This window comes from Perca flavescens, chromosome 2, assembly GCF_004354835.1.
Source record: "Perca flavescens isolate YP-PL-M2 chromosome 2, PFLA_1.0, whole genome shotgun sequence".
Classification (NCBI taxonomy): domain Eukaryota; kingdom Metazoa; phylum Chordata; class Actinopteri; order Perciformes; family Percidae; genus Perca; species Perca flavescens.
The window spans coordinates 1,024,917-1,043,442 of record NC_041332.1 but is presented as its reverse complement, the minus strand read 5'-3'; the positions used below and the strand labels follow the sequence as shown (position 1 = coordinate 1,043,442).

At 40.9% G+C, this 18,526-nt stretch overlaps 1 protein-coding gene across 1 annotated transcript; it reads left to right on the top strand.

Moving 5' to 3' along the window:
• Positions 1 to 280: 280 nt before the first annotated feature.
• polr3f (polymerase (RNA) III (DNA directed) polypeptide F) lies at positions 281 to 15,890 on the top strand. The gene is made up of 9 exons (XM_028600421.1): positions 281 to 487; positions 1,311 to 1,428; positions 1,513 to 1,580; positions 2,252 to 2,319; positions 3,420 to 3,532; positions 11,455 to 11,598; positions 13,782 to 13,889; positions 14,359 to 14,550; positions 15,695 to 15,890. Exons 1-9 carry the CDS (start codon positions 426 to 428, stop codon positions 15,770 to 15,772), a joined length of 951 nt encoding a protein of 316 aa, XP_028456222.1. The 5' UTR covers positions 281 to 425; the 3' UTR covers positions 15,773 to 15,890.
• Positions 15,891 to 18,526: the final 2,636 nt, after the last annotated feature.

The window sequence follows — 18,526 nt, the reverse complement described above, 5'->3', positions numbered from 1 at the left end:
TAGTTAATTTTCAATTCGACCACAGCCTCACCTTTCTCCTCCAGAAATCAGAACGAACACGTCTTTTAGTTATTTCTTAACAGAACCATCCACGTTATTTTATTTTTTGACAATTTGGTTGAAAGAAACCCAAATTCCTGATAAAGAAACTTGATGAAAATGGGTCAAATTTGACCCGAGGAAAACAGGAGGGTGAAATATGTCGCTCCTGTCTGTAGTCTTTGGTTGTAACATATTTCGTTTGTTGTTTACATATATAATATCCTCACGAGGATTTATTTTTTTAAAACAGGCAGTTTTCAGGACGCTCCCTCTTACTTGTGAGGACCCAGAACTAGCATGTCGCTCTGGTCCGTTTGACAACATTAGCTAAGAGGCTAACTCCGCAGCTCGGCCAGTAAATAAAGACAGACAACAGTTAAAACATGGCAGAAGTCAAAGTGAAGAAGGAGACCAATCTTTCAGATGCCACGGAGGTTGAGAACAGGTGAGTCCGGCGGCGTCAGCGCGTTTTACGGCTGAACGTAACGTGCCGTTTACCCGGTGCACCAAACTCCGTGCAACATATCACATTTAGTGTTTACTCGTTTATCGTCAGACACAAATATGCTATATGCTGCGAGTACACATATTCTGAACCGGAGTAAGTTTATTTGAAATTCGGCATCCAGTCAGCTTACTATTTCACCCAAATCTGAGCATTTTCAGACATCTCTAATTGCGTTTTGATGATGAAAGTTTCGCTAAGCAACACCGGATGGGAGAGTGGCGTTGTGGTGCTCTTTGCCGTGTGCGCCAAACGCCGTGCAATTTATGTCACATTTAATGTTAACTCGCTTATCACCATCATACACAAGGCTATATATCAGGAATTAACACATCTGCTGAACCGTAGTGAGTTTATTGTAAATTCGGCGTTCAGTCGGAACAGCCAGCTAGTTATTTCCCCCAGAATCTGAGCATTTTCAAACCTCTTTTTAAAAAATACCTTCATAAAGCGTTTTAATGGAGGAAGTTTCTCTCAGCGGCGAGAGGGACTTTATGGTCAAAGTTCTGCTCATTTTGTCTATAAAAACGGCTCTGACTCATTTTTCACAACTTGTTTAATCTACTAAACAGTTGTCAGTTAATTGTGATCTCATTTTAAACCGAGTTTGGTTTAAATGTTCCTCTGCAATGGAACTCATCACCTGCGCAGGTAGGAAGAGGACTCTCTCTACTGTACTTTATGAGCACACACAGGACACACTCAGTAATCCGTTTTATATCTTATTCTCTGTGTGTGTGTGTGTGTGTGTGTGTGTGTGTAGGATCAAGCAGCTGTGTCAGCAGTTCCCTCATGGTATCACCGACCAGGTGATTCAGAACGACATGCCTCAGCTGGAGCCCCAGCAGAGAGCCATGGCCATCAACAAGCTGCTGTCATTGGTCAGTCTAACGATGACGTCATCACGTTTGGCTTTCTGATCGCTGGGATTGGTTGGTTCTTATTGACGTGTTTACCTGTTCCAGGGTCAGCTGGACCTGCTGAGGAACAGTTCAGGTCTCCTGTACAGGATGAAAGACGTGCAGAGCGCCAGGTAAACATACTGTACCTGACTGACAAGTGCATGCTCCCACAATGCAATGCAGCTGTGCAAATGGTCCATTATTGAGCAAGACAAAATAAGCTGCAATGTCACTCTATGGGACACATGTTTTAAAGAGTAAGATCCTTTTAGTTTAACATGAAACAGCCCCGAAATCACCATCACCAAACTCACCAGACTCCATGTAAATTATCAGGACTTTTAGCGTGTATAGAGCCAACATATCTCCACCAGACTCCATGTAAATAATCAGGACTTTTAGTGTGTATAGAGCCAGCATATCTCCACCAGACTCCATGTAAATAATCAGGAATTTTAGTAAATGGGTGAATTAAGGGTTTATTTCAACCAAACCAGAGTGGTGATTGTTGGAACAGTGGAAACATGAACCAATCTGGTGGAGATATGCTGGCTCTATACACGCTAAAAGTCCTGATTATTTACATGGAGTCTGGTGGAGTTTGGTGATGGTGATTTCGGGGCTGTTTCATGTTAAACTAAAAGGATGAGTACTGCAGTTAAAGTGATGGGACTTAACATGTTTGGCTTCAAGATAAAAAGGAAGTAACAGGTGATTGAACTTATCTTTAATATGAATATTGAATGTCTATAACTTAATGTTTCTATAACCCTGACTAACAGCTGTTGTTATTGTGTTTCAGTAAGATGAAAGGCTCCGACAACCAGGAGAAACTGGTGTATCAGGTCATCGAGGACGCAGGAAACAAAGGTAGTAGAACATGGAGAAAACACAGTACCTGACCATATTGACTTGTGCAGCAGTTCTACAGCTAGTACATGACCAAGGTGCTTGTGTGCTGTGTGCAGTAGTTCTACAGTTTGTTTAATTAGCCTCCGTCCAGAGGGGAGATACTGGAATTCTTTATTCCAAGGGTGTAGCAGTGTTTCCCACAAAATGTCAACGTCGAAAAAATAACAACTATGTGGCCAAGGCGTAGTAAACGGACATCGATATGTGGTTTTGGATCAGTGACAATAAGTAATTCATTTAAATATCTTTTATAAAACAGACCCGCCGTGAACTGCATAATAAATAACACAACATGTAGCCTACAAAAATATGCCTCCAGTTGTGCCGCCTGGCCGTCTGTGTTTCAGTATGTGAGAGTGTCTGTAATTTAGTTCCTTTCTGTGCACTACGAGCGGACCACGACACTGTGCTTGGACTAAACTGACCTATTTTCTTGTTGTGCTCCAAAAATGAACTGAGTTTAAGAAAAGCCGAGGTGGACTTTTTTTGGTGGATTTTTGTGTGGACTTCTCTATTGTGGAATCTTGGACAATACATTTCTTTCTTGTGGGACTTTGAGTGCTTTGCTTTCCTTTTGTGTTAAATATATGAACGTTTGATTTGAACCTTGAAATGTGCATTTGTGTGTTGTTGGGTTTGTTTTTTCGTTGTTCAGTGTGTAGAGGGTGTACATTTCTATATGTGCGCGCTTGTGTGGTTTGACCTATATCCAAAACTAAACATACAAAATACAACTGACCTGAAACTTAAACTGGACTAGGACTATCTTAGATATCAGGAGAGAGACCTGGCTGGCTCCCCATCTAGAGAAAACATCAAACGGATTTAGACAACCTTAATCTGAAGCTTTGTCGATACAAATAGTGTAGGGAACGTTTTCTTCTATGTAGTTATGTGCATATCGGATGGTGCATGCAGCATAGATGGCGTGCCGACAGCCTCTACAGTCGTGGTATGACGTGTGTGTCTGTGTGTGTCTGTGTGTGTCTGTGTGTGTCTGTGTGTGTCTGTGTGTGTGTGTGTGTGTGTGTGTGTGTGTTTGTGTGTGTGTGGTTCAGGGATCTGGAGCAGAGACATCCGCTTTAAGAGCAACCTTCCTCTGACGGAGATCAACAAGATCCTCAAGAACCTGGAGAGCAAGAAGCTCATCAAAGCTGTCAAATCTGTCGCTGTGAGTACAGCACATACACACAGATACACACACACACACACACACACACACACACACAGATATATAAACACACACAGACACACACACACAAAACCCTGAGAACAGACCACAGCAGCAGAATCAGGAAGGAGTTACACCACAGCAGGGGGGTCAAACTCAATGTCACTGAGGGCCACACTGGAAATGCTGATCCCAATAAGGGCCAGACATGTTGAGTTTATTGACATGCTTTTATTTAACAAAAAAGTCAATTAACTTTGTATTATTGCATGTCTCTTATAGCTTTCTCCCATACAGTTTGGTCGACATAAAACCCTAAAAACGTTTCTTAGCTATCGTAGAATTCAGCAAGTCATGAAAAACAAACCTTACATGTTTAAAAGCAGCTGACTCACCACAACCTGTTTCACAGCCTGAATATTAAAACTCTGCTTCTGGGGGGAATTCAGACGATTCAATTCTGCAAATCTGTCAAATTCTGCACGGCAGTGTTGCATGATTACAGTATTAAAAACAGTTTCCTCATTTTTTTTGGTGTGGTGCACAACTAGTCTGTTAACCTAAATTGAAATGTGGGCCGGATCAAAATTTGCAAGGGGCCCGGATTTGGCACCCGGGCCTCGAGTTTGACACGTGCACTACGTGGTGATTGGTGCATACATAAACAAACATATTACATATTAATATGAAATAAACTATTTTTATAACACCTTTCATACACATGAAGCCAAAAGTGCTTTACATTAAAAACAGGTTACACGTTATGACAAAACATTAATAGAAATAAAATAAGACAAAAACAAAACCAAACAAGACATACAAGTGAGATCAACACATGCACAGACACACACACACACACACACACACACATGCCCACACACACACACACACACACACACACACACACTGTAGTTTAACAAATGCCCGAGATGCTTTGTGAAAGAGTAAATAGAGAAATGTGTGTGTGTGTGTGTGTATGTGTGTATTCAGGCGTCTAAGAAGAAGGTCTACATGGTGTGTGTGTGTGTGTGTGTGTGTGTGTGTGTGTGTGTGTGTGTGTGTGTGTGTGTGTGTGTGTGTGTGTGTGTGTGTGTGTGTGTGTGTGTGTGTGTGTGTGTGTGTGTGTGTGTGTGTGTGTGTGTGTGTTGTGTGTGTTGTGTGTGTTGTGTTGTGTTGTGTTGTGTTCAGGCGCCTAAGAAGAAGGTCTACATGCTGTATAACCTGTGTGTTGTGTTCAGGCGTCTAAGAAGAAGGTCTACATGCTGTATAACCTGTGTGTGTGTGTGTGTGTGTGTGTGTGTGTGTGTGTGTGTGTGTGTGTGTGTGTTGTGTGTGTTGTGTTCAGGCGTCTAAGAAGAAGGTCTACATGCTGTATAACCTGTGTGTGTGTGTGTGTTGTGTTCAGGCGTCTAAGAAGAAGGTCTACATGCTGTATAACCTGTCTGTGTGTGTGTGTGTTGTGTTGTCTGTGTTGTGTTCTAAGAAGAAGGTCTACATGCTGTATAACCTGTCTGTGTGTGTGTTGTGTTGTGTTCAGGCGTCTAAGAAGAAGGTCTACATGCTGTATAACCTGTCTGTGTGTGTTGTGTTGTGTTCAGGCGTCTAAGAAGAAGGTCTACATGCTGTATAACCTCTGTGTTGTGTTCAGGCGTCTAAGAAGAAGGTCTACATGCTGTATAACCTGTCTGTGTTGTGTTCAGGCGTCTAAGAAGAAGGTCTACATGCTGTATAACCTGTCTGTGTTGTGTTCAGGCGTCTAAGAAGAAGGTCTACATGCTGTATAACCTGTCTGTGTGTGTGTGTGTGTGTGTGTGTGTTGTGTTCAGGCGTCTAAGAAGAAGGTCTACATGCTGTATAACCTGTCTGTGTGTGTGTGTGTGTGTGTGTTCAGGCGTCTAAGAAGAAGGTCTACATGCTGTATAACCTGTCTGTGTTGTGTTCAGGGCGTCTAAGAAGAAGGTCTACATGCTGTATAACCTGTCTGTGTTGTGTTGTTGTCTAAGAAGAAGGTCTACATGCTGTATAACCTGTCTGTGTTGTGTTCAGGCGTCTAAGAAGAAGGTCTACATGCTGTATAACCTGTCTGTGTGTGTGTGTCAGTTGTGTTCAACCTGTCTAAGAAGAAGGTCTACATGCTGTATAACCTGTGTGTGTGTGTGTGTGTTGTGTTCAGGCTGTCTAAGAAGAAGGTCTGTGTGTGTGTGTGTTGTGTTCAGGCGTCTAAGAAGAAGCGAAGGTCTACATGCTGTGTGTGTGTATAACCTGTCTGTCTGTGTGTGTGTGTGTGTGTGTTTGCCTAAGAAGAAGGTCTACATGCTGTATAACCTGTCTGTGTTGTCGTCTAAGAAGAAGGTCTACATGCTGTATAACCTGTCTGTGTGTGTGTGTTGTGTTCAGGCGTCTAAGAAGAAGGTCTACATGCTGTATAACCCTGTGTGTGTGTGTGTGTGTTGTTGTGTCTAAGAAGAAGGTCTACATGCTGTATAACCTGTCTGTGTGTGTGTGTTGTGTTCAGGCGTCTAAGAAGAAGGTCTACATGCTGTATAACCTGTCTGTGTGTGTGTGTGTTGTGTTCAGGCGTCTAAGAAGAAGGTCTGTGCTGTATAACCTGTGTGTGTTGTGTTCAGGCGTCTAAGAAGAAGGTCTACATGCTGTATAACCTGTCTGTGTGTGTGTGTGTTGTGTTCAGGCGTCTAAGAAGAAGGTCTACATGCTGTATAACCTGTCTGTGTGTGTGTGTGTTGTGTTCAGGCGTCTAAGAAGAACCTGTATAACCTGTCTGTGTGTGTGTGTGTGTTCAGGCGTCTAAGAAGAAGGTCTACATGCTGTATAACCTGTCTGTGTTGTGTGTCTAAGAAGAAGGTCTACATGCTGTATAACCTGTCTGTGTTGTGTTCAGGCGTCTAAGAAGAAGGTCTACATGCTGTATAACCTGTCTGTGTGTGTGTGTGTTGTGTTCAGGCGTCTAAGAAGAAGGTCTACATGCTGTATAACCTGTCTGTCTGTCTGTCTGTCTGTGTTGTGTGTGTGTGTGTGTGTGTACATGCTGTATAACCTGTGTGTGTTGTGTTCAGGCGTCTAAGAAGAAGGTCTACATGCTGTATAACCTGTCTGTGTGTGTGTGTGTGTTGTGTTCAGGCGTCTAAGAAGAAGGTCTACATGCTGTATAACCTGTCTGTGTGTGTGTGTTCAGGCGTCTAAGAAGAAGGTCTACATGCTGTATAACCTGTCTGTGTGTTGTGTCTGTGTTGTGTTCATGCTGGTCTGTGAAGAAGGTCTAAGAACATGCTGTATAACCTGTCTGTGTTGTGTTCAGGTGTCTAAGAAGAAGGTCTACATGCTGTATAACCTGTCTGTGTGTGTGTGTTGTGTTCTCTAAGAAGAAGGTCTACATGCTGTATAACCTGTCTGTGTGTGTGTGTGTTGTGTTCAGGCGTCTAAGAAGAAGGTCTACATGCTGTATAACCTGTGTGTGTGTGTGTGTGTTGTGTTCAGGCGTCTAAGAAGAAGGTCTACATGCTGTGTGTGTCTGTAACTGTGTGTGTGTGTGTGTGTGTTGAAGGTCTACATGCTGTCTAACCTGTCTGTGTGTTGTGTGTGTTCATGCTGTATAACCTGTCATGCTGTATAACCTGTGTGTGTTGTGTTCAGGCGTCTAAGAAGAAGGTCTACATGCTGTATAACCTGTGTCTGTGTGTGTGTGTTGTGTTCAGGCGTCTAAGAAGAAGGTCTACATGCTGTATAACCTGTCTGTGTTGTGTGTGTGTGTCTGTGTTGTGTTCAGGCGTCTAAGAAGAAGGTCTACATGCTGTATAACCTGTCTGTGTGTGTGTGTTGTGTTCAGGCGTCTAAGAAGAAGGTCTACATGCTGTATAACCTGTCTGTGTGTGTGTGTGTGTGTGTTCAGGCGTCTAAGAAGAAGGTCTACATGCTGTATAACCTGTCTGTGTGTGTGTGTGTGTTGTGTTCAGGCGTCTAAGAAGAAGGTCTACATGCTGTATAACCTGTGTCTGTGTGTGTGTGTTGTGTTCAGGTCTCCTAAGAAGAAGGTCTACATGCTGTATAACCTGTCTGTGTTGTGTTCAGGCGTCTAAGAAGAAGGTCTACATGCTGTATAACTGTCTGTGTGTGTTGTGTTCAGGCGTCTAAGAAGAAGGTCTACATGCTGTATAACCTGTCTGTGTGTGTGTGTGTGTGTGTCTCTAAGAAGAAGGTCTACATGCTGTATAACCTGTCTGTGTGTGTGTGTTGTGTTCTGTCTAAGAAGAAGGTCTACATGCTGTATAACCTGTCTGTGTGTGTGTGTGTTGTGTTGTGTGTGTCTAAGAAGAAGGTCTACATGCTGTGTGTGTGTGTGTGTGTGTGTGTGTGTGTGTGTGTTGTGTTCAGGCGTCTAAGAAGAAGGTCTACATGCTGTATAACCTGTCTGTGTGTGTGTGTTGTGTTCAGGCGTCTAAGAAGAAGGTCTACATGCTGTATAACCTGTCTGTGTGTGTGTCTGTGTGTGTTGTGTTCAGTGTGTAAGAAGAAGGTCTACATGCTGTATAACCTGTCTGTGTGTGTGTGTGTGTGTGTTGTGTTCAGGCGTCTAAGAAGAAGGTCTACATGCTGTATAACCTGTCTGTGTTGTGTTCAGGCGTCTAAGAAGAAGGTCTACATGCTGTATAACCTGTCTGTGTTGTGTTCAGGCGTCTAAGAAGAAGGTCTACATGCTGTATAACCTGTGTGTGTGTGTGTGTTGTGTTCAGGCGTCTAAGAAGAAGGTCTACATGCTGTACCTGTCCTGTCTGTGTTGTGTTCAGGTCTGTCTAAGAAGAAGGTCTACATGCTGTATAACCTGTGTGTGTGTGTGTGTTGTGTTCAGGCGTCTAAGAAGAAGGTCTACATGCTGTATAACCTGTCTGTCTGTCAGGTGTCTAAGAAGAAGGTCTACATGCTGTATAACTGTCTGTGTGTGTGTGTGTGTTGTGTTCAGGCGTCTAAGAAGAAGGTCTACATGCTGTATAACCTGTCTGTGTGTGTGTGTGTGTTGTGTTCAGGCGTCTAAGAAGAAGGTCTACATGCTGTATAACCTGTCTGTGTGTGTGTTGTGTTCAGGCGTCTAAGAAGAAGGTCTACATGCTGTATAACCTGTGTGTGTGTGTGTGTGTGTGTGTGTGTGTGTGTGTGTGTGTGTGTGTGTGTGTTGTGTTCAGGCGTCTAAGAAGAAGGTCTACATGCTGTATAACCTGTCTGTGTGTGTGTGTGTGTGTGTTGTGTTCAGGCGTCTAAGAAGAAGGTCTACATGCTGTATAACCTGTCTGTGTTGTGTTCAGGTGTCTAAGAAGAAGGTCTACATGCTGTATAACCTGTCTGTGTTGTGTTCAGGCGTCTAAGAAGAAGGTCTACATGCTGTATAACCTGTGTGTGTGTGTGTTGTGTTCAGGCGTCTAAGAAGAAGGTCTACATGCTGTATAACCTGTCTGTAACCTGTCTGTGTGTCTGTCTCATGCTGTCTGTCTGTGTGTGTGTGTGTGTGTGTGTTGTATGTGTGAAGAAGAAGGTCTACATGTGTATAACCTGTCTGTGTTGTGTTCAGGCGTCTAAGAAGAAGGTCTACATGCTGTATAACCTGTCTGTGTTGTGTTCAGGCGTCTAAGAAGAAGGTCTACATGCTGTATAACCTGTCTGTGTTGTGTTCAGGTGTCTAAGAAGAAGGTCTACATGCTGTATAACCTGTCTGTGTTGTGTTCAGGCGTCTAAGAAGAAGGTCTACATGCTGTATAACCTGTGTGTGTTGTGTTCAGGCGTCTAAGAAGAAGGTCTACATGCTGTATAACCTGTCTGTGTTGTGTTCAGGCGTCTAAGAAGAAGGTCTACATGCTGTATAACCTGTCTGTGTTGTGTTCAGGTGTCTAAGAAGAAGGTCTACATGCTGTATAACCTGTCTGTGTTGTGTTCAGGTGTCTAAGAAGAAGGTCTACATGCTGTATAACCTGTCTGTGTTGTGTTCTGGTTGTCTCTACATGCTGTATAACCTGTCTGTGTTGTGTTCAGGCGTCTAAGAAGAAGGTCTACATGCTGTATAACCTGTCTGTGTTGTGTTCAGGCGTCTAAGAAGAAGGTCTACATGCTGTATAACCTGTCTGTGTTGTGTTCAGGCGTCTAAGAAGAAGGTCTACATGCTGTATAACCTGTCTGTGTGTGTGTGTTGTGTTCAGGCGTCTAAGAAGAAGGTCTACATGCTGTATAACCTGTCTGTGTTGTGTTCAGGCGTCTAAGAAGAAGGTCTACATGCTGTATAACCTGTCTGTGTTGTGTTCAGGCGTCTAAGAAGAAGGTCTACATGCTGTATAACCTGTCTGTGTTGTGTTCAGGCGTCTAAGAAGAAGGTCTACATGCTGTATAACCTGTCTGTGTTGTGTTCAGGCGTCTAAGAAGAAGGTCTACATGCTGTATAACCTGTCTGTGTTGTGTTCAGGCTGTCTAAGAAGAAGGTCTACATGCTGTATAACCTGTCTGTGTTGTGTTCAGGCGTCTAAGAAGAAGGTCTACATGCTGTATAACCTGTCTGTGTTGTGTTCAGGTGTGTCTAAGAAGAAGGTCTACATGCTGTATAACCTGTCTGTGTTGTTGTGTTCAGGCGTCTAAGAAGAAGGTCTACATGCTGTATAACCTGTCTGTGTTGTGTTCAGGCGTCTAAGAAGAAGGTCTACATGCTGTATAACCTGTCTGTGTTGTGTTCAGGCGTCTAAGAAGAAGGTCTACATGCTGTATAACCTGTCTGTGTTGTGTTCAGGCGTCTAAGAAGAAGGTCTACATGCTGTATAACCTGTCTGTGTTGTGTTCAGGCGTCTAAGAAGAAGGTCTACATGCTGTATAACCTGTCTGTGTTGTGTTCAGGCGTCTAAGAAGAAGGTCTACATGCTGTATAACCTGTCTGTGTTGTGTTCAGGCGTCTAAGAAGAAGGTCTACATGCTGTATAACCTGTCTGTGTTGTGTTCAGGCGTCTAAGAAGAAGGTCTACATGCTGTATAACCTGTCTGTGTTGTGTTCAGGTGTCTAAGAAGAAGGTCTACATGCTGTATAACCTGTCTGTGTTGTGTTGTCTAAGAAGAAGGTCTACATGCTGTATAACCTGTCTGTGTTGTGTTCAAGTCTAAGAAGAAGGTCTACATGCTGTATAACCTGTCTGTGTTGTGTTCAGGTCTGTGTTGTGTTCAGGCTAAGAAGAAGGTCTACATGCTGTATAACCTGTCTGTGTTGTGTTCAGGTGTCTAAGAAGAAGGTCTACATGCTGTATAACCTGTCTGTGTTGTGTTGTCTAAGAAGAAGGTGCTGTGTGTCTGTGTTGTGTTCAGGCGTCTAAGAAGAAGGTCTACATGCTGTATAACCTGTCTGTGTTGTGTCTAAGAAGAAGGTCTACATGCTGTATAACCTGTCTGTGTTGTGTTCAGGCGTCTAAGAAGAAGGTCTACATGCTGTATAACCTGTCTGTGTTGTGTTCAGGCGTCTAAGAAGAAGGTCTACATGCTGTATAACCTGTCTGTGTTGTGTTCAGGCGTCTAAGAAGAAGGTCTACATGCTGTATAACCTGTCTGTGTTGTGTTCAGGGCGTCTAAGAAGAAGGTCTACATGCTGTATAACCTGTCTGTGTTGTGTTGGCGTCTGCTGTATAACCTGTCTGTGTTGTGTTCAGGCGTCTAAGAAGAAGGTCTACATGCTGTATAACCTGTCTGTGTTGTGTTAAGGCGTCTAAGAAGAAGGTCTACATGCTGTATAACCTGCGTCTAAGAAGAAGGTCTACATGCTGTATAACCTGTCTGTGTTGTGTTCAGGCGTCTAAGAAGAAGGTCTACATGCTGTATAACCTGTCTGTGTTGTCTACATGAAGAAGGTCTACATGCTGTATAACCTGTCTGTGTGTGTGTGTTGTGTTCAGGCGTCTAAGAAGAAGGTCTACATGCTGTATAACCTCCAGCCAGATCGTTCGGTGACTGGCGGCGCCTGGTACAGCGACCAGGACTTTGAGTCTGAGTTTGTAGAAGTTCTCAACCAGCAGTGCTTCAAGTTCCTGCAGAGCAAGGTATCAAATATCACTTATTAACTATATAATAACATAATATATATCACTTATTAACTATATAATAATATAATAAATATCAGTTATTAACTATATAATAATATAATAAATATCAGTTATTAACTATATAATAATATAATAAATATCAGTTATTAACTATATAATAATATAATAAATATCAGTTATTAACTATATAATAATATAATAAATATCAGTTATTAACTATATAATAATATAATAAATATCAGTTATTAACTATATAATAATATAATAAATATCAGTTATTAACTATATAATAATATAATAAATATCAGTTATTAACTATATAATAATATAATAAATATCAGTTATTAACTATATAATAATATAATAAATATCAGTTATTAACTATATAATAATATAATATATATTATTAACTATATAATAATATAATAAATATCAGTTATTAACTATATAATAATATAATAAATATCAGTTATTAACTATATAATAATATAATATATATCACTTATTAACTATATAATAATATAATAAATATCAGTTAACTATATAATAATATAATATATATCACTTATTAACTATATAATATAATAAATATCAGTTATTAACTATATAATAAATATAATAAATATCAGTTATTAAGTTATTAATATAATAATATAATAATATCAGTTATTAATTATATAATAATATAATATATATCACTTATTAACTATATATATAATAAATATCAGTTATTAACTATATAATATAATAAATATCAGTTATTAACTATATAATAATATAATAAATATCAGTTATTAACTATATAATAATATAATATATATCACTTATTAACTATATAATAATATAATATATATCACTTATTAACTATATAATATAATAAATATCAGTTATTAACTATATAATAATATAATATATATCACTTATTAACTATATAATAATATAATAAATATCAGTTATTAACTATATAATAATATAATAAATATCAGTTATTAACTATATAATAATATAATAAATATCAGTTATTAACTAATAATATAATAATATCACTTATTAACTATATAATAATATAATAAATATCAGTTATTAACTATATAATATAATAAATATCAGTTATTAACTATATAATAATATAATAAATATCAGTTATTAACTATATAATATAATAAATATCAGTTATTAACTATATAATATAATAAATATCAGTTATTAACTATATAATAATATAATAAATATCAGTTATTAACTATATAATAATATAATAAATATCAGTTATTAACTATATAATAATATAATAAATATCACTTATTAACTAATAATATAATATATATCACTTATTAACTATATAATATAATAAATATCAGTTATTAACTATATAATATAATAAATATCAGTTATTAACTATATAATAATATAATAAATATCAGTTATTAACTATATAATAATATAATATATATCACTTATTAACTATATAATAATATAATATATATCACTTATTAACTATATAATAATATAATATATATCACTTATTAACTATATAATATAATAAATATCAGTTATTAACTATATAATATAATAAATATCAGTTATTAACTATATAATAATATAATATATATCACTTATTAACTATATAATAATATAATATATCACTTATTAACTATATAATATAATAAATATCAGTTATTAACTATATAATAATATAATAAATATCAGTTATTAACTATATAATAATATAATATATATCACTTATTAACTATATAATAATATAATATATATCACTTATTAACTATATAATATAATAAATATCAGTTATTAACTATATAATATAATAAATATCAGTTATTAACTATGTTTTTCTGCTTGTGTCGTGTTCCCACATTTTCGTAGCTTTTTCAATGTTTTTTTCCCCTTTGTTCCACTTTTTAGTTGCTGTTATTTAAAGATTTGTTGCTGAAACTGATAGAAGTGTGTGTGTGTGTGTGTGTGTGTGTGTGTGTGTGTGTGCGTGTGCGTTTGCGTGTTTGTGCGTGTGTTTGTGCGTGTGTTTGTGCGTGCGTGTGTGTGTGTGTGTGCGTGTGTTTGTGCGTGTGTTTGTGCGTGCGTGTGTGTGTGTGTGTGCGTGTGCGTTTGCGTGTGTGTGTGTTTGTGCGTGTGTTTGTGCGTGTGTGCGTGTGTGTGTGTAGGCTGAATTAGCGCGGGACAGTAAACAGAGTCCGATGGTTCAGAGGAACAGCTCCTTCGCCACCTCGCACGAAGTCTGGAAGTACATCAGTGAGCTGGGGATCAGCAAGGTGGTACACACACACACACACACACACACACACACACACACACACACACACACACACACACACACACACAGACACACACACACACACACACACACACACACACACACACACACACACACAGACACACACACACAGAGACACACACACACACACACACAAACACACACACACACACACACACACACACACACACACACACACACACACACACACACAGAGACACACACACACACACACACACACACACACACAGTGTAACCTCAGGGCTCAGACACCACAGACACACAGAGACACACACCGAGAGAGACACACAGACACACACACAGACAGACACACACAGAGAGACACACACACACACACACACACACACACACACACACACACACACACACACACACACACACACACACACACACAGTCCAGGCTCAGGTGTGACTGGGTGTGTGTGTGTGTGTGTGTGTGCTGACAGGTGGACCTGTCGATGGACGACATCGAGACCATCCTGAACACGCTGATCTACGACGGGAAGGTGGAGATGACTGTCATCGCCGCCAAGGAGGGAACGGTGGGCAGCGTGGACGGGCAGATGAAGCTCTACCGCGGGGTCAACGCCGTCATCCAGCCCACGGGCCTGGTCAGGACACCCTGCGGACTCTGCCCGGTAACAACACACAGCCTGGGGGGGATTAAACCAGAACCAAGCTGTAATGTAACGTAAGATCCTTTTAGTTTAACATCAAACAGCGCTGAAATCACCATCACCAAACTCCACCAGACTCCATGTAAATAATCAGGACTTTTATCATCGTAAAACACACTTCATTCAAAGTGGACAGAAACTACATAAAACTACCAAAACCCGTCTTGGTTCATCTTTCCACTGTTCGAACAATCACCACTCTGGTTTGGTTGAAATAAACCCTTAATTCACCCATTTACATGTGGAAATATGCTGGCTCTATACACGCTAAAAGTCCTGATTATTTACATGGAGTCTGGTGGAGATATGCTGGCTCTATACACGCTAAAAGTCCTGATTATTTACATGGAGTCTGGTGGAGATATGCTGGCTCTATACACGCTAAAAGTCCTGATTATTTACATGGAGTCTGGTGGAGATATGCTGGCTCTATACACGCTAAAAGTCCTGATTATTTACATGGAGTCTGGTGGAGATATGCTGGCTCTATACATGATAAAAGTCCTGATTATTTACATGGAGTCTGGTGGAGATATGCTGGCTTTATACACGCTAAAAGTCCTGATTATTTACATGGAGTCTGGTGGAGATATGCTGGCTTTATACACGCTAAAAGTCCTGATTATTTACATGGAGTCTGGTGGAGTTTGGTGATGGTGATTTAAAATAACGCCAACATGTTCCTATTTACATGTTGTGCTTTATAGAGTCACAGCGTGTACAAAAAGTTTGTTTACTGTTAGAAGACAGTTACAGTGAATAAGATAAAGTCCCAATAAGAGATGAGAAGGGTATGTATGGACTAGTCTAACTCTGGGGGTTACAGTGAATAAGATAAAGTCCCAATAAGAGATGAGAAGGGTATGTATGGACTAGTCTAACTCTGGGGGTTACGGTGAATAAGATAAAGTCCCAATAAGTCGGCGTGTTCCTTTAACGTTACATTGCAGCTTAATAGCGGAGCTGTTAGTTGTTCCCATCAGTCACCCAGACACAGAAACATGGGAACATAGAGTCCAGGTTGAAACATACCCGAGTTACCGTTCAAAGGAGCAGATCGGAGCGTTTCCATGGCGAGCCCTGACTTCCTGTTTCCTGTCTGCAGGTGTTTGACGACTGCCACGAAGGCGGAGAGATCTCTCCGTCGAACTGCATCTACATGTCGGAGTGGCTGGACTTCTGACCGCCGCTCGTCTCTTTCTCTGTGAGGAAACTTTCTTTTATTTTCCCAGCGATCTGTGATCCACGGCAGTTTATTTTCTATTTATCACAAACGTTCAATAAAACCACAAATGTCTAAATGTGTCCGAGTGTTTGTGATGCAGTTTAAACCTGAGAGAACAGACCAGATCTCTGTTTCCATCATCCTGTTCAAATGGATCTACAGTGAAAACCAGAACCTCTAAGGGCCCTATTTTAATGGTCTGAGGTCACAGCGTGGAGCGCCTGGCGCAGCTGTGTTTAGGGCGTGTTCAAATCTACTGTTAATAGTCTGACTGAGGTAAAAAGGGTCCGTGTGCCGGCCGCCTGGTCCTAAAGGGTTGTACTTACTGTCTTCATTAATCAGAGGTGTGTTTTGGACGTAACATGCAATCAACCAATCAGAGATCATCTCCCATTCATCAACCAATCAGAGATCATCTCCCATTCCCTTTAAAAGCCAGGCGCGTTTGGACCTTGGAGCATTGCTGTTATGATGGAGGATTTACACCCTAACATATTTATTTGTAATCTTGTGTGTGTGTGTGTGTGTGTGTGTGTGCGCGCACTGCTGTGCGTCCCTGTGTGTGTAACAAGCATAGTGTGTGTGTGCGCTGTGCACGAGCCTAGGAGCATTTTACTAATGCTCTGTTAAAATAACAATGAAATGTTGCGTTATTGACTTTAGACCAGGTTTTTGGTGGTCACTACTCTCAGAATGCACCTGAACACACCTCCCTGTAAGACCAGCACGCCCAGAATGCACCTGAACACACCTCCCTGTAAGACCAGCACGCCCAGAATGCACCTGAACACACCTCCCTGTAAGACCAGAATGCACCTGAACACACCTCCCTGTAAGAATGCACCCAGAATGAACACACCTCCCTGTAAGACCAGCACGCCCAGAATGCACCTGAACACACCTCCCTGTAAGACCAGCACGCCCAGAATGCACCTGAACACACCTCCCTGTAAGACCAGCATACCCAGAATGCACCTAAGACCAGACCACACCCAGAATGCACCTGAACACACCTCCCTGTAAGACCAGAACACACCCAGAATGCACCTGAACACACCTCCCTGTAAGACCAGCACACCCAGAAATGAACACACCTCCCTATAAGACCAGACACCCAGAACACCTGAACACACCTCCCTGTAAGACCAGCACACCCAGAATGCACCTGAACACACCTCCCTGTAAGACCAGCACACCCAGAATGCACCTGAACACACCTCCCTGTAAAACCAGCACGCCCAGAATGCACCTGAACACACCTCCCTGTAAGACCAGCACGCCCAGAATGCACCTGAACACACCTCCCTGTAAAACCAGCACGCCCAGAATGCACCTGAACACACCTCCCTGTAAGACCAGCACGCCCAGAATGCACCTGAACACACCTCCCTGTAAGACCAGCACGCCCAGAATGCACCTGAACACACCTCCCTGTAAGACCAGCACACCCAGAATGCACCTGAACACACCTCCCTGTAAGACCAGCACGCCCAGAATGCACCTGAACACACCTCCCTGTAAGACCAGCACGCCCAGAATGCACCTGAACACACCTCCCTGTAAGACCACCACGCTAAGCGGCATGACACCATTTCTACTGCAGATGAAACTATCCGGATGTCTTTACACTCTGCTCATAAACATGAGCATATATCAAAAACGAAATAATGTTCGGGGGTCAAATAACTTCTGGAGGGTTGAGAAACATTTACTTCATGTTCCTACTTTTAGAAATATTTTTGATCGATATGTTTTGGGTGTTTATTTAGTAAAATCTGATGAAAACACATGTCAGATTTTTGTATTTCTCTTATATTTATGACACAATTTCACTACTTTTATTAATTGTTATGGTTTGTTGACGTCCCTAACTTTTTAGTTTAGGTTGTTCTGATTTTAGGGATGTGAAGCATTTGGAGATATTTGAGGAAATGACATCACAATAAACAGAAATACTAATGTAGGCGCAGGAGACTTTTCCATATTTTCTGACATATCTACAATGTTATAAAGTTGGATTTTTATGTAAAATGTGGCTCAAATAATGAAGTAAACACATTTAAAAGAAGTCCCCATGAGCTAAAACGTTTAGATTTCCAATTGACCATTTGCTAAAGCCACGCCCCCTAGTTACTGTTACTACGCCCGTCAAACAATGGAGAACCAGACACATAGCCATGGCTGGGTTGAGCTCCATACCTGTTGGGATAAGTGATTGGTTTTGGAGTAATGCAGCAGACATATCCTCCAGGGCACGTTATTCTCGTTTTTTACGTGTCAATGTAACGTTATCTACTCGGGGAAAGGACGCCGCGAGGCGGCCGGCTGGGGACGCGCCACAATAACGGGATGGCGGAGGTTTGGTTTAGGAATAAACTCACAGGGAAAGGGCGCCTTAAACGCCGGGAGACGCGCCGTGGATTTTCGGCTTTTTATATTACTCCCTACCATTTTCGTGCTGTGGCCACAAAATACGCTTCCCATTGAAATACATTTCTTCACATTTCTGTGTTGTCCACCACGTATAAACCGACAAAAACATCTCCGTGAACACGTATCAATAGATTCAAATAACGTCACATTTACACGAACTGCCATGAGTTAGCTCGCTAGCTTTACTCACCTTGGAGCAGACATATGTAGCTATGCTTATTGATCTTCGAGGCATTTAGCTGTGAGTGGGGTCTCCCACACCGCTTAATCCATTGTCGG

Excerpts from the sequence above, each read along its gene's own strand:
- polr3f (XM_028600421.1), top strand. The coding sequence starts at position 426 with ATGGCAGAAGTCAAAGTGAAGAAGGAGACCAATCTTTCAGATGCCACG. Across the intron at positions 2,320-3,419 it reads CGAGGACGCAGGAAACAAAG|GGATCTGGAGCAGAGACATC; the intron begins GTAGTAGAACAT and ends TGTGTGGTTCAG. Across the intron at positions 14,551-15,694 it reads CACCCTGCGGACTCTGCCCG|GTGTTTGACGACTGCCACGA; the intron begins GTAACAACACAC and ends TCCTGTCTGCAG.